Genomic DNA, 15,023 nt, shown 5'->3' with positions numbered 1-15,023 from the left:
GCACCATGTTTTGTGTGTTGTTTTTAACGTTACTTTGTCACAAAAATCCACCAGGCAAGTGTCGGCTGCTTAATCAATCGATGTTCTATATCTCTTCAAAATTTGAATTCCTCCGGCGTGAAATCATTTGCGCGCGAACCTGAAATGCAGTCCCTTTAGTCCTTATTGCTAAGTTTGAGCTGGTTTTTCTCTCACTTAACAAAATTTTCCAATCTTTTCTTTGTTATTTTTGTTAGTTTTTAGGGACCTAATCTGTAAGTTTCAGTAATTTACCCACATCCACTACTCCAATTCTACCATCATCGATTATTGCAATATTAATCAGACTCCAACCAATAATGTAGTGTAACCGGTGGTCTTTTTCCATATATTGAGTTTTGAAACAAGACGTGCGGTTACACTCACCATTGGGAGGCATGGTTTTTCCGGAATATGAATAAGGACTCTTACTAATAATGTAGTGTAACCGCTGATCTCTTCTCGATAATCAATACTCGGAAGGAGAAGAGTGGTTACACTCACCATTCCTGAGAGTCATGGTTGTTGGATGGAAATACGAATAGCACAGAGACCTTAGCCAATAGTGTAGTGGAGCCTTGCATCTTATTCCACACGTGGTGTCAGGCTGTCTCATTTCGGTTTGATCTACAAAAAAAGCGGGAATTTTTCCCCCCAGGAAAATGTGACGTCCGCACTCTTAACCATGCGAAATCAGTTGAAAAGTCTGCGCCTCTTCTCCCGCATTTTTCGAAGATCAAACCAAAATGGAACACTTTCGCACCACGTTACGTGCCATAGCTGCTTGCTGGAGTAAAACGGCCAGGCTACACCTCACCATAGGACGCCATGGTTTTGGAATAAGTATGACAAGGAGCACCTGTTGGTTTAGTGGATCGCGTCCTTGATATCAGTACTCCGTCGATATCAAAAAGACCAATACACTCACCATCAGTGCTCCTATTCAGGGACCCAGCCAGTGGTGAAGTGTACCAAAATCTGCATCCTCTTTTTGGTGATAGGATATCAGATCCGGGTACACTTACCACTGGCGGGTTCCTCAGTAGAGTGTAGAGGAAGAGGCAGTGATATGATAACGGAAAAGTGTCTGGCTGTTTATAAACCAATCGGAGCGGAGGCGGAGTTTACGTGATTCATTCTTATGCCGGCAGGAGGTTGGCCCCGGGAAGGAAATTTCTGATTTTCAGGCAAAAATCTGAGGCCAATCTTTGAAAAACTAGAAACACCTCGTTGGAAAAAAAATGGAAAATTGTTTTATTGGAGGCAGTATGGCGGATCTCTCTATTATGGTGACGGTTGAAAAAGTGCATAGGAATTTTGGCAACGTAATCGACATTTTTTGCTCCCAGCTATCCTTGGCTAATTTTTGGCAAACTGTATATACCGGGCGGTTACAATTGACTAGTTTAGACACTGCAACTTTTTCCTCACGAGGGACGAGGAAAAGTGGTTTCTAGGCCATGGCCGAGGGGCCGACAAGTTTCAGCGGCCATTTATCTTGCTTTGTTTTCCGCCTGTTTTCTTTCGTTTTTCACAGCTTTTTCCCGTTTTTTCTTATTTAAACTGATAAATAAATACTTTTTGCAGATGCTAAAACAATTTCCAAGTGAAAAAATTATGTATTCAGTGGGCAAGCAGCGGTGAAAGTGGTCAATGTAAAATGATGGATTACGGGAATACAAAACCTAAACTTTTTCTGAAACATGATACATATGCTGCTTAGATGCTGAAATTACCTGATTTTCTAAACGAGACCGCTGAAAAAGTTTTGAGGTTTTCAAAATTCAACTTTTTGTGCGAAAATCTCGACTTTTTCACCAAAAAAGTTGAATTTTGGAAACCTCAAAACTTTTTCAGCGGTCTCGTTGTGAATATCAGGTAATTTCAGCATCTAAGCAGCATATGTATCTTCAGAAAAAGTTTAGGTTTTGTATTCCCGTAATCCATCATATTACAATGCCCACTTTCACCGCTGCTTGCCCACTGAATACATAATTTTTTCACTTGGAAATTGTTTTAGCATCTGCAAAAAATATTTATTTATCAGTTTTAATAAGAAAAAACGGGAAAAAGCTGTGAAAAACGAAAGAAAACAGGCGGAAAACAAAGCAAGATAAATGGCCGCTGAAACTTGTCGACCCCTCGGCCATGGCCTAGAAACCACTTTTCCTCGTCCCTCGTGAGGAAAAAGTTGCAGTGTTAGACGATAACTAATCTCGGAGTGTCTTATCGAAGTCCGAACACCGTGTATTGCTGGAGTTTCGCGCACAGAAATCACAGTTCTGTGCATCAGAATTGGGTGTTATAGCACTATAATTTCCTATGATCACACACTGGGACCCAAACGTGATAACTCTGCTTGATTCTGTGCTCAGTTGTCACCTCCATCTGTTGCCCAATTTCATCTTGCAACTACGTGTGAATTGACATCTTTCCTACAGTACCAAACAATTTTTACTCCCTGTCCAGTGCCGCTTAGCGCGCTTTGTTTGTTAATTCCATATCATGATTCATGATTTCACCGTGCCATGGCCCCTCTTTTTTGCATCATGTGGGCAAATGACGTGACTATTGGAAAAATGGGAAATCCAATGCATACTTTAATTCCTTATTATCACGTTACACTTGTGTATTAATGAATCCTGCAAAATTATTGAACCCTAATTCAGATACCCGGATCAACAGCTGCTACGCTATACACTTCATCATGGCACCTAGATTTTTACCTCTGTTTACTTTTGAGTGTTCGTTTGTACTCACAGAGTTTTGAGCAATATCTATACTAAAGCTGTTCTGGAAACCGAACCACGAAAAGATTTATGCGGCTATTGAAACATTTTTCTTGCTCAGAATAGTTGAAGTCGTTTTCAAAGTGAAACTCGACTTTTACCAATGATTTAGTGAAACCACGCAAGTAGCTACACCTCTATATTGGAATTAATGACTTAACCGAAACACCTGATGGTGCAGTGAATCTAGATATCAAAAAATACATGGGACAGTCAACAGAGGTGGGCGTGATAAGAATTATTTTAAGGATTGAGGAATTCGGGCGTTCGATTTCATAATCGGTTTCAGAATCCGTAATACTACAACTAACGTGTCATATTAATTAGATATTAATTTAATATACCGATATCACTAACGTATGTATTAATTGCAATATTGCTTTCAGCGTTGTTATAGAGTAATCCCAAATGCTCACTTCTACAAAATTTCGTCAATACCCTCATGATTCATAATTCTGCCATCATGGTGTTATAAATAGCACCCCCACAGTACCCTGGACCACTTAGTGGGCTTTATTTCATTTCTCAAACATCACGATGCCCACTGGGAAGCGTTCGTACATGATTCATAGTTACAGTTTTTCATGGATAACTTTCTTCATTTCACTTAGTTTTATCTCAAATTTTAGGACAATATCAATTATCACGAAATACAGTTATTTCATCAATGGTTTTCAAACATTTCAAAAAATAAATTTTTTTGAAACTTTTTGAAAATTCGAAAAAATGAAAAAATCTATGAAGTTTGGAAAAAGTTACGTACCTGAGCCAAAACGGAAAATTATATGTAGAAATTACATGAAATAGTGAAACATGGGTTTGTGTATCAATTTTCAACAATATCAGGTTGATCACGACGTGGTACCTAGAACGGAGGTGCCTGGAAAATAGATGTGCTTCATCTAAAAAGCGCGTTGAGTTTGGCGATGCTCTGGCTCACACCTGGTCTCAAAATACTTTAATTTGCATGTTTTAGAATCTCCAGTTTTCATTTTTCACTATTCTAGCTAAAATACACATTTATTTCCTCCAGTGCCAAAATCCATGACCGTCGCAGCCAGCGCAGTGCATGAGAATAAGTGCCTTCCCGATCAAGCTGGAATGCGACCAGTGAATTTTTAAACTGGACTAAAGTGGATTAAAACAATCTTTGTCTAGTCAGAAAGCCTATCAATTATTGCCTGTTCACGAAAAAATTATTAGATTGAAACGAGCCAAATAATCAGGCATCGTCCTCTACTGCCATGAACCGATGACGTTAGTTTTTGTTTGCCCTGTAGACAGGTATAGAATTTTTTACAGATTTTAAACACTTCTTTTAAAGTTTTTGTTATCAGTAGACTTGATTTTCATAAAACCCACAATTTCAAATCCATAACGAACATCTAAAATGCGGCGAAACCTGTGCTTAGTTTTTTTTTTATGCGCTCAGTAAAAAAGGTACCAAATGATTGCTTTTGACTGCTTCTCATCTAATGATTTTTTTCGTGAACAGGCAATAATTGATAGGCTTCCTGACTAGACAAAGATTATTTCAGTCCACTTTTGTCCAGTTTAAAAATTCACTGGTCGAGTTCCAGCTTTACGAAGATCGGGAAGGCACTTATTCTCCTGCACTATGCTGGCTGCAACGATCATGGACTTCGGCAGTGGAAGAAACAAATGTATATGCTAACTCGATTAGTAAAAAGATACTACTGGAGATTCTAAAAATTGCCATCAAAAGTTTTTTGAGACCATATGTGAGCAGGAGCATCGCCAAAATTGAAGCGCTTTGTAGATGAAGCACTTCTATTTACCAGGTGCCTCAATTCCAGGTGCCGCGTCGTGACAAATATGATATTGTTGTAAAATGATGCACAACACTATGTTTCACTATTTCATGTAATTTCTACATATAATTTTCCATTTTGGCTCAGATACGTAACTTTTTCCAAACTTAATAGATTTTTTTAAATTTTTTCGAATTTTCAAAAATTTTCAAAAAAATTTTATTTTTTGAAATTTTCGAAAACCACTGATGAAATAACTGTATTTCGTGATAATTGATATTGTCCTAAAATTTGAAATGCATTTATTTCAGTTCCTGGAAGAAGCGGGGACAGAATTACTGTGATTTGAAAGAGAAGAGCCTATCCGGAGCAGATTAACATGGTGAACTTGAAATTAATCTGTAAATCGAGCTATTGTGAAAAGTGTGCCAATACAAGCTTTGAGCACGAGAAGGCTATTCAAGAATCAGGGGTGTGCGGATAATAGCCGATTTAGCCGAATTCGCCGATCGGCTAATTCGGCTAACTCGGCTAATATTAGCCGAATTATCCGTTAGCCGACTTTTTGGCAGTTCGGCTAATACGTAGTTATCCGTTAGCCGATTTTGGCCGATGTTAGCCGAATTCGCCGATCGGCTATTTCGGCTAATTCAACTAACATATTTTTTTGGAAAACAAAATGTGGTGAATTTGTATGATTTTTTTCCTATTTGAACAGTCGTTCATCCCTGAATTTGCTCAATAACAGTGAAAAAATTAACCCAAAACCTGAATTAACAGAATGGACAAAAAAAGCTTAACCAAATGAATATTTTCCGAATTAGCTGAATTAGCCGAAAATTAGCCGATTTGAATGACTGATATTAGCCGAATTAGCCGTTAGCCGGTTTTAAAAAAATCGGCATTAGCAGATTTATCCGTTAGCCGAAAAAATCGGTTATCCGCACACCTCTGTCAAGAATCTCACTTGACCTGAATAGTCCAATGCGGGCTCAAAGTTTCAGCAGTGGTATTTGACTCCTACCAATCGTGCAGTGAAATCGGTGGCCTTTTTCCATAGATCTGATTCTCTCGGAAGAAGAACTGCGATTGCACTTACCATATTGGGAAGTCATGGTTTAGGAATAAGAATGGGTATAGAGAAGGTTATGGCAGAATGCTACGAAACACCTGATGGTGAAGTGCAGTGCTAAGAGACCCAGCCAATGGTGAAGTATACCAGAAACTGCATCCTTTTTCAGATGATAGGATATCAGATTCGGGTACACTTACCACTGGCGGGTCCCCGAATAGGAAAAGGACTGGAAATGTGTTGATAATGGAGAATCTAAGGAGGTTAAATACCAGGAAGGTCTCTACTTCGATGAAGAAATTGAAGGGGCGGCGTCGGTCTGGCCATTGGTTGCACACTACAGACACTTTTTCCCGTTGTAACAAATCGTGGCGAGACCAGGTCACGCCCCCCTCCCCCCCCCCCCTTGCGCCACAGGGTTTATAACCGTCCGGCAAAAGTGATTCAGTATCTCCAACAGACTTCCAATGATATAGTGTAGCCTTCCTTCTTATTCTCCAGTGACGATCTGTGTTGGGATAAGACAGCGGGCTCCACTACATCATTGGTTAGGCCTATTAATAGTATTCATATTCCTGAACAGCCCTGGCTCCCGGGAATGGTGAGTGTAACAACTCTTCTCCTTCCGAAAACCAATAATCGAGAAGAGATGAGCGGTTGTGCTTCACCATTGGTAGGGAGTCTCCACCAGGGGTGTGCGGATAACCGATTTTTTCGGCTAACGGATAAATCGACTAATGCCGATTTTTTTAAAATAATTCGGCTAACGGTTAATTTCAAAATTTTCGGCTAACGGCTAATTCGGCTAAAATCAATCGGTCAAATCGGCTAATTCGGCTAATTCGGAAAATATTCATCTGGTTAAGTTTTTTTTCGTTCTTTCTGTTAATTCAGGTTTTGGGTTACTTTTTTCATTGTTATTGAGCAAATTCAGTGATGAACGACTGTTCAAATAGGAAAAAATCATACAATTTCACAAAATTTTGTTTTCCAAAAAAATGTTTTAGTGGAATTAGCCGAAATAGCCGATCGGCGAATTCGGCTAACAACGGCCAAAATCGGCTAACGGATAACTTCGGATTAGCCGAACTGTCAAAAAGTCGGCAGACGGCTAACTCGACTAATTGGTACAAAATTCGACTAACGGATAATTCGGCTAATATTAGCCGAGTTAGCCGAATCAGTCGATCGGCTAATTCGGCTATTATCCGCACACCCCTGGTCTCCACGTGCTCGCTGGCTGTCTCTTTACATAATTTTGATGAAAACGCGCCCCATTGGGAATATTGTCGGTGAACTTCACTCGGACAAGTGAAGACGAGGAATGATACCAGGGGTGTGCGGCAAATTTGCCGAATTTGCCGTTTGCCGAGCTCGGCAAATTTCAAAAAAGTAGATTTGCCGAATTTGCCGAGCTCGGCAAATTTCGAAATTTGCCGCACACCTCAAAAATTTGACAGTATAATTTTGACTAAAACTATTGATTTTTTAGCCAAAAATTTAGTAAAATGACACAAAATTGAGCTATTTTGATGCTTAAACAGACATACTACGCGGAACTTATTCTGAAACCAGATGTGTGTTAAGAATTCAGTAGTTTTGGTGCTCCAAAAAACATAAAAAATATCAAAATTTTTCCGAGTTTGTTAAGCACGGCAAATTTGCCGAATTTGCCGAATTTACCGTGCTCGGCAAATTTTGAGATTTGCCGCACACCCCTGAATGATACCGTCTCGTCGTCTGCGTCTCTTCTTTCAAACGCTATTTTCTTCTCCGAGATGACTACGTGAACGGGGGGGGACGAGGAATACTCCTCTTCCACCGTTTTGAAGGCCATTTTGCTCATTTTTCACGTTTTCTCGTCCGCGAGAAAATATCAATTTTGAGACAGCCAGCGAGACCACGTGAGTCTCTATTCTGAAGCCCTCATCCACAATGGTGAGTCACGCGCGGTTCTGGCTTCCCTCATAAATGGAAGAGTTTGCCGAACTAGGCCATCACGGCCCGGCGAACCGTAACCGTACCTTTGTGTGCGGTGGAGCGCATTTGCACTGATGTACCACTTGCCGGAGGCCGTGGCCATATCTGGGGTAGATTTACGGCGCGCGTGGCGAGACTCTGTGCAAAGAATTTTTGGCGGGAAATTCAAATTTTCTGATAGTGAGAAAAAACCAAGAAAGGTACCTGCCTGCCTACGCGCCTACTTCGTGGATGAAAATACACACGAAAATTTTAGCGACAAATGTGGAATTTTTTTTTTGAAAAACTAAATAGTTTTGGCGCGAAATTTGAAATTTTTATTTTTTTTTGTGCTCAAAATTCAAAATAAAAATTAATTAAATTTGGCGCAAAAATCCGAGCTTTTCGAATTTCGAAATCTTCTAGAACTTTGGAATTAAAAAAAAAAGAAAAAAATCAAACAAATTTCATCCTCAAATAAAATCTCGAAAAAATCGAGAAAATGAAGGGAAAAAACAATGAGAGAGAGAGAGAGATTTAGAGTTAAATTTAAATTAAAAATTAGATAAATTTCGAACAAAAGGGAAAAAGCTCAGAATATTAACGAAAACTGGGAAATTTGTTGGATTTTTCAAGAGAAAATTTGTAAAAAAGATCAGAATTTTGGTGGGTGGGGGGGATTCGGGGAGAAAAAGAGATTTTTTAAGAGAAATATGAAGAAAAAATCGGGTGGTTAAGCGTCCTAATATCTGCCATATCCACCATATTGTCCTTGTTGTTGTGGTGGTGGTGGCGGTGGTGCTCCGTGAGCCGGAGCCATCATTCCATATGCTCCGTAACCCTGAAAAATTGGAAATTTTTGAGTTTTTCACGAAAAAATGCGAAATTTAGCTGAAAATTCAAATTTTGAGCATTTTGTTTTTCAAATTTTCGATGGATTTTTGCAGTTTTTATGGGGAAAATGAATTTTACATCAAAATTTACAATTTTTACATTTTTTTTACTTTTCGAATTCTTTTTTCCAGTTTTACCCGACTTTTCCAAATTTTTCGGAAAATTCTTGGAAAATTTTAAGTTTCTAGTACTTTTTTTCCAACAAATTCCGACATTTGTAGTCAATTTTTTAATCATAAAATCCTCGGTAACTCTGAAAAATTGCAAATTTTTGTGTTTTTTTACGGAAAAATGTGAAATTTAGCTGAAAATTCAAAGTTTTGAGAATTTTTTTCAAATTTAAAAGGGATTTTTCCGTTTTTTTAGTGATTATTGCCGATTTTTACCCGGAAAAAGAATTTTACATCAAAATTTCCAAAAAGCCAGAATTTTTTAGTTATTTTTTTCTTTTTTTCGAATTTTTTCCGGTTTTACCCGATTTTTCCAAATTTTATGTCATTTTTTTCACGAATCTGTCGAAATTTTTTCGGTTTTTTTAAAAAATTTTTCATACAAATTCAGACATTTGTAGTGAATTTTTTCGAAATTTTTTAGTTTTTTTCACGGAAAAATGGGAAATTTAGCTAAAAATTGCCAATCTTGAGCATTTTTTTTTTCAAATTTTTAAGGGATTTTTGCAATTTTTACGGGGGAAAATGAATTTTACATCAAAATTTTCAAAACCAAAATTTTTCAGGTTTTATCAGATTTTTCCAAATTTTAAAACAATTTTTCGGAAATTTCTTGAAAAATCTCTAATTTTCTGGTACTTTTTCTAATTTTTCCAACAAATTCCGACATTTGTAGTCAATTTTTTGATCATAAAATCCTCCATAATCCTGAAAAATTGAAAATTTTTGAGTTTTTTATACAAAAAAAAGGGAATTTCGGCATTTAATTTTGGATTTAAAGCCTTTTTTTCCAAATTTTTGAGGGATTTTTGCCGATTTTTACCCGGAAAAAGAATTTTACATCAAAATTTCCAAAAACCCAGAATTTTTTAGTTATTGTTTTCTTTTTTCAATTTTTCGAATTTTTTCCGATTTTACCCGATTTTTCCAAATTTTTCGGAAAATTCTTTCTCAAAAATCTTAAGTTTCTAGTACTTTTTTCCAACAAATTCCGACATTTGTAGTCAATTTTTTAATCATAAAATCCTGGGTAACTCTGAAAAATTGCAAATTGCAGAGTTTTTTCACGGAAAAATGGGAAATTTAGCTGAAACTTCGAAAATTTTCGATGGATTTTTGCAATTTTTTCGGGGTAAATGAATTTTACATCAAAATTTTCGGTTTTTTTTTATATTTCGAATTTTTTTAAAAACCCATTTGCCCGAATATTCAAACCATCCTTACATTTGCGATTCCTTGAGGTGGCACAACTGGAACCATAGGTACAATAGGAACCACCGGAGCAGCTCCACGCGTCGTGAGCACAATTCTAGCATGTACTGCATCCGGGAACAAGTCATGATATGAATTAACAGGTACATAGTTAGCAGTGATAACTTTTCCACTGAACCATCTTCCGTGGAGCGCACTAACTGCCTGATGTGCAATCACAATCGATGGACACTTTACATAGACATTTCCTTGCTCTGAGCCTTTATCCACAAATACATGAAGTGCTCCACCGTGAGCCAGACACTGCTCAATCACATCTTCTCGAATATCATGATCCCATGCTGGTTCAGTCTCTTTCGACGGATCAAACATATTTGATAAAAGGAAACACTGTGTAGCAATTGATGGAATTTGTGAGTGTCCAGCGTGTTGAGCAGCCATCTGAGCCGACGCTGTTAGCTCCATTCCTGAGCCGGTGCCTTGAGCCAACTTTGCCATGAGCTGTTGTCGGCCGCCTGCGCCTAGGGAGAAGCCTTGACGATCGCCTACATCGTCTAGGGATCTCTGATGAATTGAAGCTTCTTCTTTCTTTACTGCTGGAGCTTGGGATTCTTGTTTGATGGAGAGACGGATGCATCGGCCGGCGAGCTCGAAATTGTTCAGTTGCTCGCAAGATTTTTGGGCGTCGTCGGCGTTTCGGAACTGAAAAAATTGATGATTTTTTGAATTTTTGGTTAAAAAATTGTGACATTTCATTGAAAATTCATGATTTTTTATTATATTTTTGGGTTAAAGATTGAGAAATTTCAGTAAAAATGGTTTTTTTCTAGTATTTTTTGGGTTAAAAATTGTGAAATTTCATGATTTTTTATTATATTTTTGGGTTAAAAATTGTGAAAATCCACTGAAAAATGATGTTTTTCTACAATTTTTGGGTTAAAAATTGAGAGGTTTCAATGAAAATTACTTTTTTAATTCAATTTTTCTTGAGAATTCGAAATTTTTCAAGAAATTTGACATTTTCAGAGTTTCGGAACTGAAAAATGATGATTTTCTCGAAATTTTTCGATGAAAAATTCGTGAAATTTCACTGAAAATTACCATTTTCTATTATTTTTTGCTTGAAATAAGATTTTTTGAGTTTTTGGGTAATTATCGACATTTTTTGCAATTTTTAGAAATTTCGATGCAAAATTTACGAAAAAACGACAATATATATTTTTTAATTTTTACAAAAGTTTGGCGCTAAAGTTGAACATTTTTGAAGAAAAATTTGAATTTTTTTCAGCGAAATTTCAAACATTATGGCTCGAAATAGGACATTTTTCAGGAAAATTTCAATTTTGGAGTGGAATTGCTCCAACCAGAGCGTTTTTACTCCAATTTTTCGATTTTTTTCCGGATTTTTACTAATTTCGGAGCGTTTTTAATCAGAATTTTGAGATTTTTACTGCTTTTGTATAGTTTTTCATATATTTTCCAGATTTTTTCTAATTTCGGAGCATTTTTAATCAGAATTCTTAGATTTTCACTAATTTTTGACAATGTTTCTTGAATTTTTGTAGAGTTTTTCGTAAATTTTCCAGATTTTTACTAATTTCGGAGCGTTTTTAATCAGAATTCTTAGATTTTCATTAATTTTTGACAATGTTTCGTGAATTTTTCGGATTTTTTCTAATTTTGGACGATTTTTCTTAAATTATTCGATTTTTCACTCCTTTTTTCTCAATTTAAACCCTACCGTAATCGTAGCGAATCCTCGATTCTCTCGATTACTATCAACCTCCAAATCAATCTTCTCAATTCGTCCAAACGACTCAAAAATGTCTCTAATCATTTTTTCATCGATTTTCGGGTGCAAATTCTCCACCAAAACATGCGTAGGACCCTTATTCCCGGGTGCAACAAATCCCAACGTAGACGCCACCGAACTATTCGCGGCGCGGTTTCGTTCAGCGCAAGTTCTCTGAATTTGCAATGGAGCGCCCATTAAACGTTGTCCATTTAGTGCCAATCCAAGTGGAACCGATTCTTCATCCCAAAATTCCACATAGCAAATTCCTTTTGATCTACCAGTCCGCGAATCGGTTATAATTCTGACGTCACGAACAGCTCCGACGGCTGAAAAGAATTCTTCGAGGTCACGTGGACGGGTGTCACGGGCAATTTGCATGATTAGAAGGGTCCGTTGATCTCTTTCTTCTGCTGTTAATTCCAGTTTCGCGTTTTTAGGCGGCGAGTGACGTGGATTGAATGGCATGACGTCACGGCGTTCGGGTCCTGGAAGACGGCCTGAAATTTGAGAGAAATTAGAGATTTTTATGGAAATTTTGAACTAAATTAATGGAGGATTTCAGCGATTTTTCGCAAAAAAATTTGAAAGAAATTGAAGAAAATTGAAGGTTTTCATTTTTTTTTTTTTTTTGAGTTTTTTTTTGTTGAGAAAATTGGAAAATTTTAAATTTTTCATAAATTTTCTCGGGAAATTTTTTGAGTGAATTTAAGAGAAATTGGGGGTTTTTAGAGTATTTTTACGGGAAAAATGGTAAATTTCTAACTGAAATTTAAGAAAACTGGGATTTTTTTTTGCGAAAATTCGAGTGAAATTGAAGAAAATTTTGAATTATTCGTTCAAAATTAGTTTTCTTCTGAGAAAATTGGGGTTTTTTCAGCTATTCTTCGCGAAATTTTGAGAGAATTTTTCATAAATTTTTCGGTAAAATTTGAGGGAAAAATTAGAGGTTTTTATGGAAATTTAATTTTAAAAAATCAATTGTTTTGACTGGAAATTTGGATTTTTCGAGTATTTTTCCGGAAAATTATAAAAATTTTAATTAAAAATTCGATTAAATCGCTTTTTTCGGCATTTTTTGGAAGTTTTCGAGAAAAAATGTCCACAAAATTGAAATTCCGCTGTAAAAAACAGGATTTTCATTGATTTTTCAGTGAAAATCTTTTAAAAATTGATTAAAAGGCTGAAAATTCTCTAAAAGACATGAAATTAGAGAAATTTCATATTTTTTATATGAATTTTTCGCTTAAAAGGGGTGAAATTATTGAAATTTTGGCCGAAAACTTGCTGAAAATGCAGATTTCCAGAAAATCTGTTTAAAAAAATTTGTGGAAAATTGGGCATTTTTATGTTTTTAACCAGTTTTCAGTAGGTTTTGACTGGAATTTCCAACTTTTTGTAATCTTTAGACCGAAATTCCGTCGTTCTTCGCCAACTTTTAGCTAGAAAATTTCGATTTTCAGCAAATTTTAGCTCGAAAATTTTGCACTTCCCAAACTTTAGAGCGAATTTACAGATTTTTAGCGATTTTTAGCTAGAAAATTGCGATTTTGGACCACTTTTAGCTAGAAAATTTCGATTTTTTAAATCAATTTTCAGGTTTTCCCATACTTCGTGGCGGGCTTCTTCTTCCTGGTGAACGTCTCGGCGGAGTCCGGCGATCACGACGACGTGGTGGAGAGCGTCGACGGTCACGAGATCGGGTTCTGCAAAAAATTTGAATTTTTAAAAATCTCGCTGAAAATGGGAGATTTGCAGCGATTTTTCAATAAAACCCCATTTTTTAATGAAAAAAAAAAGGATATTTCCCGAAAAATTGAGTAATTGTCAGATGCTTAAAGCTAAAAACTCGTTAAAACCTTATTTTTAGCGGTAAAACTTCAATTTTTCGAGAAAATTCACAGAAATTACGCAATTTTCACTGTTTTTTAGTTCACAAATGACGATTTTTGAGAAATTTCGGAAAAACAGGATTTTCAGAAGATCAAATTCGATTTAAGGCGAATTTTCGTGGTTTTTCCAGTTACAATCTCAGAAATTGGGGAATTTTAACTGTATTTTTCATTTTTCATTTTTAATCAAAAAAAACTCGACTTTTTTTCGGGGAAAATCGACTAAAAATTCCTTAAAAATCTATTTTTTTCAGGTAACCATGAATTTTTGGACGAAAAAGTTAAAAAATCGAAATTTCAGCGGGAAAACAGGATTTTTATAGATTTTTAAATGAAAATCCTCTAAAAATTGAATAAAATCTGAATTTTTCGAGGAAAATGCAAATAAATTCGTTCAAAAATCGATTTTCAGGCCAAAAATTGTGTGCTTTTCCAGAAATTCTGGCGAGCTTGAAGAAAATCTGCAAGAAATCTCCACTTTTCTCCATCTCATTTTCCCCCTCCAAATCTTCTCAATTCCTTGCCTCGAGCGTCTTCTCGGTGCTCCACGATCTCTGCTACGGCTTCGTCTTCGCTCACGGCTCGGTGAGCGTCTCCGAGTGGTGCGACGATCCTTGCTCCGGCTCCTCGATCGTCGACGATCACCTCGATCACCTCGTCGATCACGGCTACGGCTTCTGGAACGGCGTGACGAGCTTTTCCTGTCTTTTGATCGGGATCTGAAACGTTTTTTTGAGCATTTTTCGAATTTTCTCTCTTTTTCCATCTTTTTTTTTTTCAATGTCCCCGTGGTTTTTCTGGTGTTTTTCGGCGTTTTTCGCCAGTCGATGTGCGCCTGAAAGGGGATTGAAGAGTGAGTGCCGCCGTAGGAGGAAGAGCCTGGAACAAAAATACACCGGGGGCAACGAACCCAAGTTTTTCGGCGATTTTCGGCGAATTTCAGTCGACATCTGATTGAATGGGGACTCTCGACGGTCTAAACGGCACTCTACATAGCTTTGAATTGAGAATTTTCACCCAAAAACTAATTTTTTGAACAAAAATGGTTAACAAATAAAATAATTCTAGGAGTTTTTCCATTTTTTGCACTAACCTCGAACGATTCGATCTTGCCGGCGATCTTTGACGACTTTGTGATCTGTCCTGCAAAAAAATTGGCACATGGAGCGTTGAAAATCGCCTGAAAATGGGTGAGCTTACGTTTTTCGCCATCTCAAGGCCTCCCTCGAGCATCGCGTCGATGTCCATCGATCCGTCGGTCATTTTGAAGCGGGGTCAGCTCCTGGTCGTAGATTTCAGCAAAAAATTCGAAAAAATCTGAACTTTTCGGTACTTTTTCCGACTTTTTAGTGCGAATTTCGCGCAATAATTAGTTTATTTGGGCACGCGACGCGATAGTTTCGAAACGCACGCGACGCGTCTGACGGCATTGAGGGCGCGTATCGTTGTGAGA

At 37.1% G+C, this 15,023-nt stretch overlaps 1 protein-coding gene and 5 non-coding genes across 8 annotated transcripts; 1 reads left to right on the top strand and 5 right to left on the bottom strand.

Moving 5' to 3' along the window:
• Positions 1-339: 339 nt before the first annotated feature.
• mir-2209.3 lies at positions 340-403 on the bottom strand. The gene has a single exon (NR_052911.1). It is a non-coding gene; the product is annotated as a pre-microRNA mir-2209.3 (primary transcript).
• A 53-nt stretch (positions 404-456) lies between these two features.
• mir-2209.1 lies at positions 457-520 on the bottom strand. Its single transcript, NR_052908.1, has one exon. It is a non-coding gene; the product is annotated as a pre-microRNA mir-2209.1 (primary transcript).
• Positions 521-980: 460 nt separating this feature from the next.
• Positions 981-1,041, bottom strand: mir-2208.2. The gene has a single exon (NR_052905.1). It is a non-coding gene; the product is annotated as a pre-microRNA mir-2208.2 (primary transcript).
• A 4,747-nt stretch (positions 1,042-5,788) lies between these two features.
• Positions 5,789-5,849, bottom strand: mir-2208.1. Its single transcript, NR_052902.1, has one exon. It is a non-coding gene; the product is annotated as a pre-microRNA mir-2208.1 (primary transcript).
• Positions 5,850-6,255: 406 nt separating this feature from the next.
• mir-2209.2 lies at positions 6,256-6,318 on the top strand. The gene has a single exon (NR_052899.1). It is a non-coding gene; the product is annotated as a pre-microRNA mir-2209.2 (primary transcript).
• Positions 6,319-8,062: 1,744 nt separating this feature from the next.
• rbm-39 (RRM domain-containing protein) lies at positions 8,063-14,997 on the bottom strand. Of its 3 annotated transcripts, none has more exons than NM_001392253.1 (8): positions 14,771-14,997; positions 14,664-14,713; positions 14,481-14,546; positions 14,095-14,289; positions 13,290-13,384; positions 11,628-12,178; positions 9,899-10,588; positions 8,063-8,451 (listed from the first exon to the last, which is right to left on the bottom strand). In NM_001392253.1, exons 6-8 carry the CDS (start codon positions 12,144-12,146, stop codon positions 8,353-8,355), a joined length of 1,308 nt encoding a protein of 435 aa, NP_001380075.1. In that variant the 5' UTR covers positions 12,147-12,178; positions 13,290-13,384; positions 14,095-14,289; positions 14,481-14,546; positions 14,664-14,713; positions 14,771-14,997; the 3' UTR covers positions 8,063-8,352. The 3 variants fall into 3 exon arrangements, 2 of the variants coding, with proteins under 2 accessions (NP_001380075.1, NP_500025.1); NR_136395.1 differs by having other exon boundaries at positions 8,353-8,451; positions 14,771-14,833; NM_067624.5 differs by lacking the exon at positions 14,481-14,546.
• Positions 14,998-15,023: the final 26 nt, after the last annotated feature.

Source organism: Caenorhabditis elegans, chromosome IV (assembly GCF_000002985.6).
Source record: "Caenorhabditis elegans chromosome IV".
NCBI classification, from domain to species: Eukaryota; Metazoa; Nematoda; class Chromadorea; order Rhabditida; family Rhabditidae; genus Caenorhabditis; species Caenorhabditis elegans.
Note: the sequence above shows the minus strand (reverse complement) of the source record. Positions and strands in the feature narration are given on the sequence as shown.

What these genes read in the sequence shown, in the direction of transcription:
- rbm-39 (NM_067624.5), bottom strand. Translation starts at nt 14,833, where the DNA reads ATGACCGACGGATCGATGGACATCGACGCGATGCTCGAGGGAGGCCTT. An exon ending in GCAAGATCGAATCGTTCGAG is followed by an intron (nt 14,290 to 14,663) that starts GTTAGTGCAAAA and finishes AAAACGTTTCAG; the next exon opens with ATCCCGATCAAAAGACAGGA. An exon ending in CACCTCAAGGAATCGCAAAT is followed by an intron (nt 8,452 to 9,898) that starts GTAAGGATGGTT and finishes CCAATTTTTCAG; the next exon opens with GGTTACGGAGCATATGGAAT.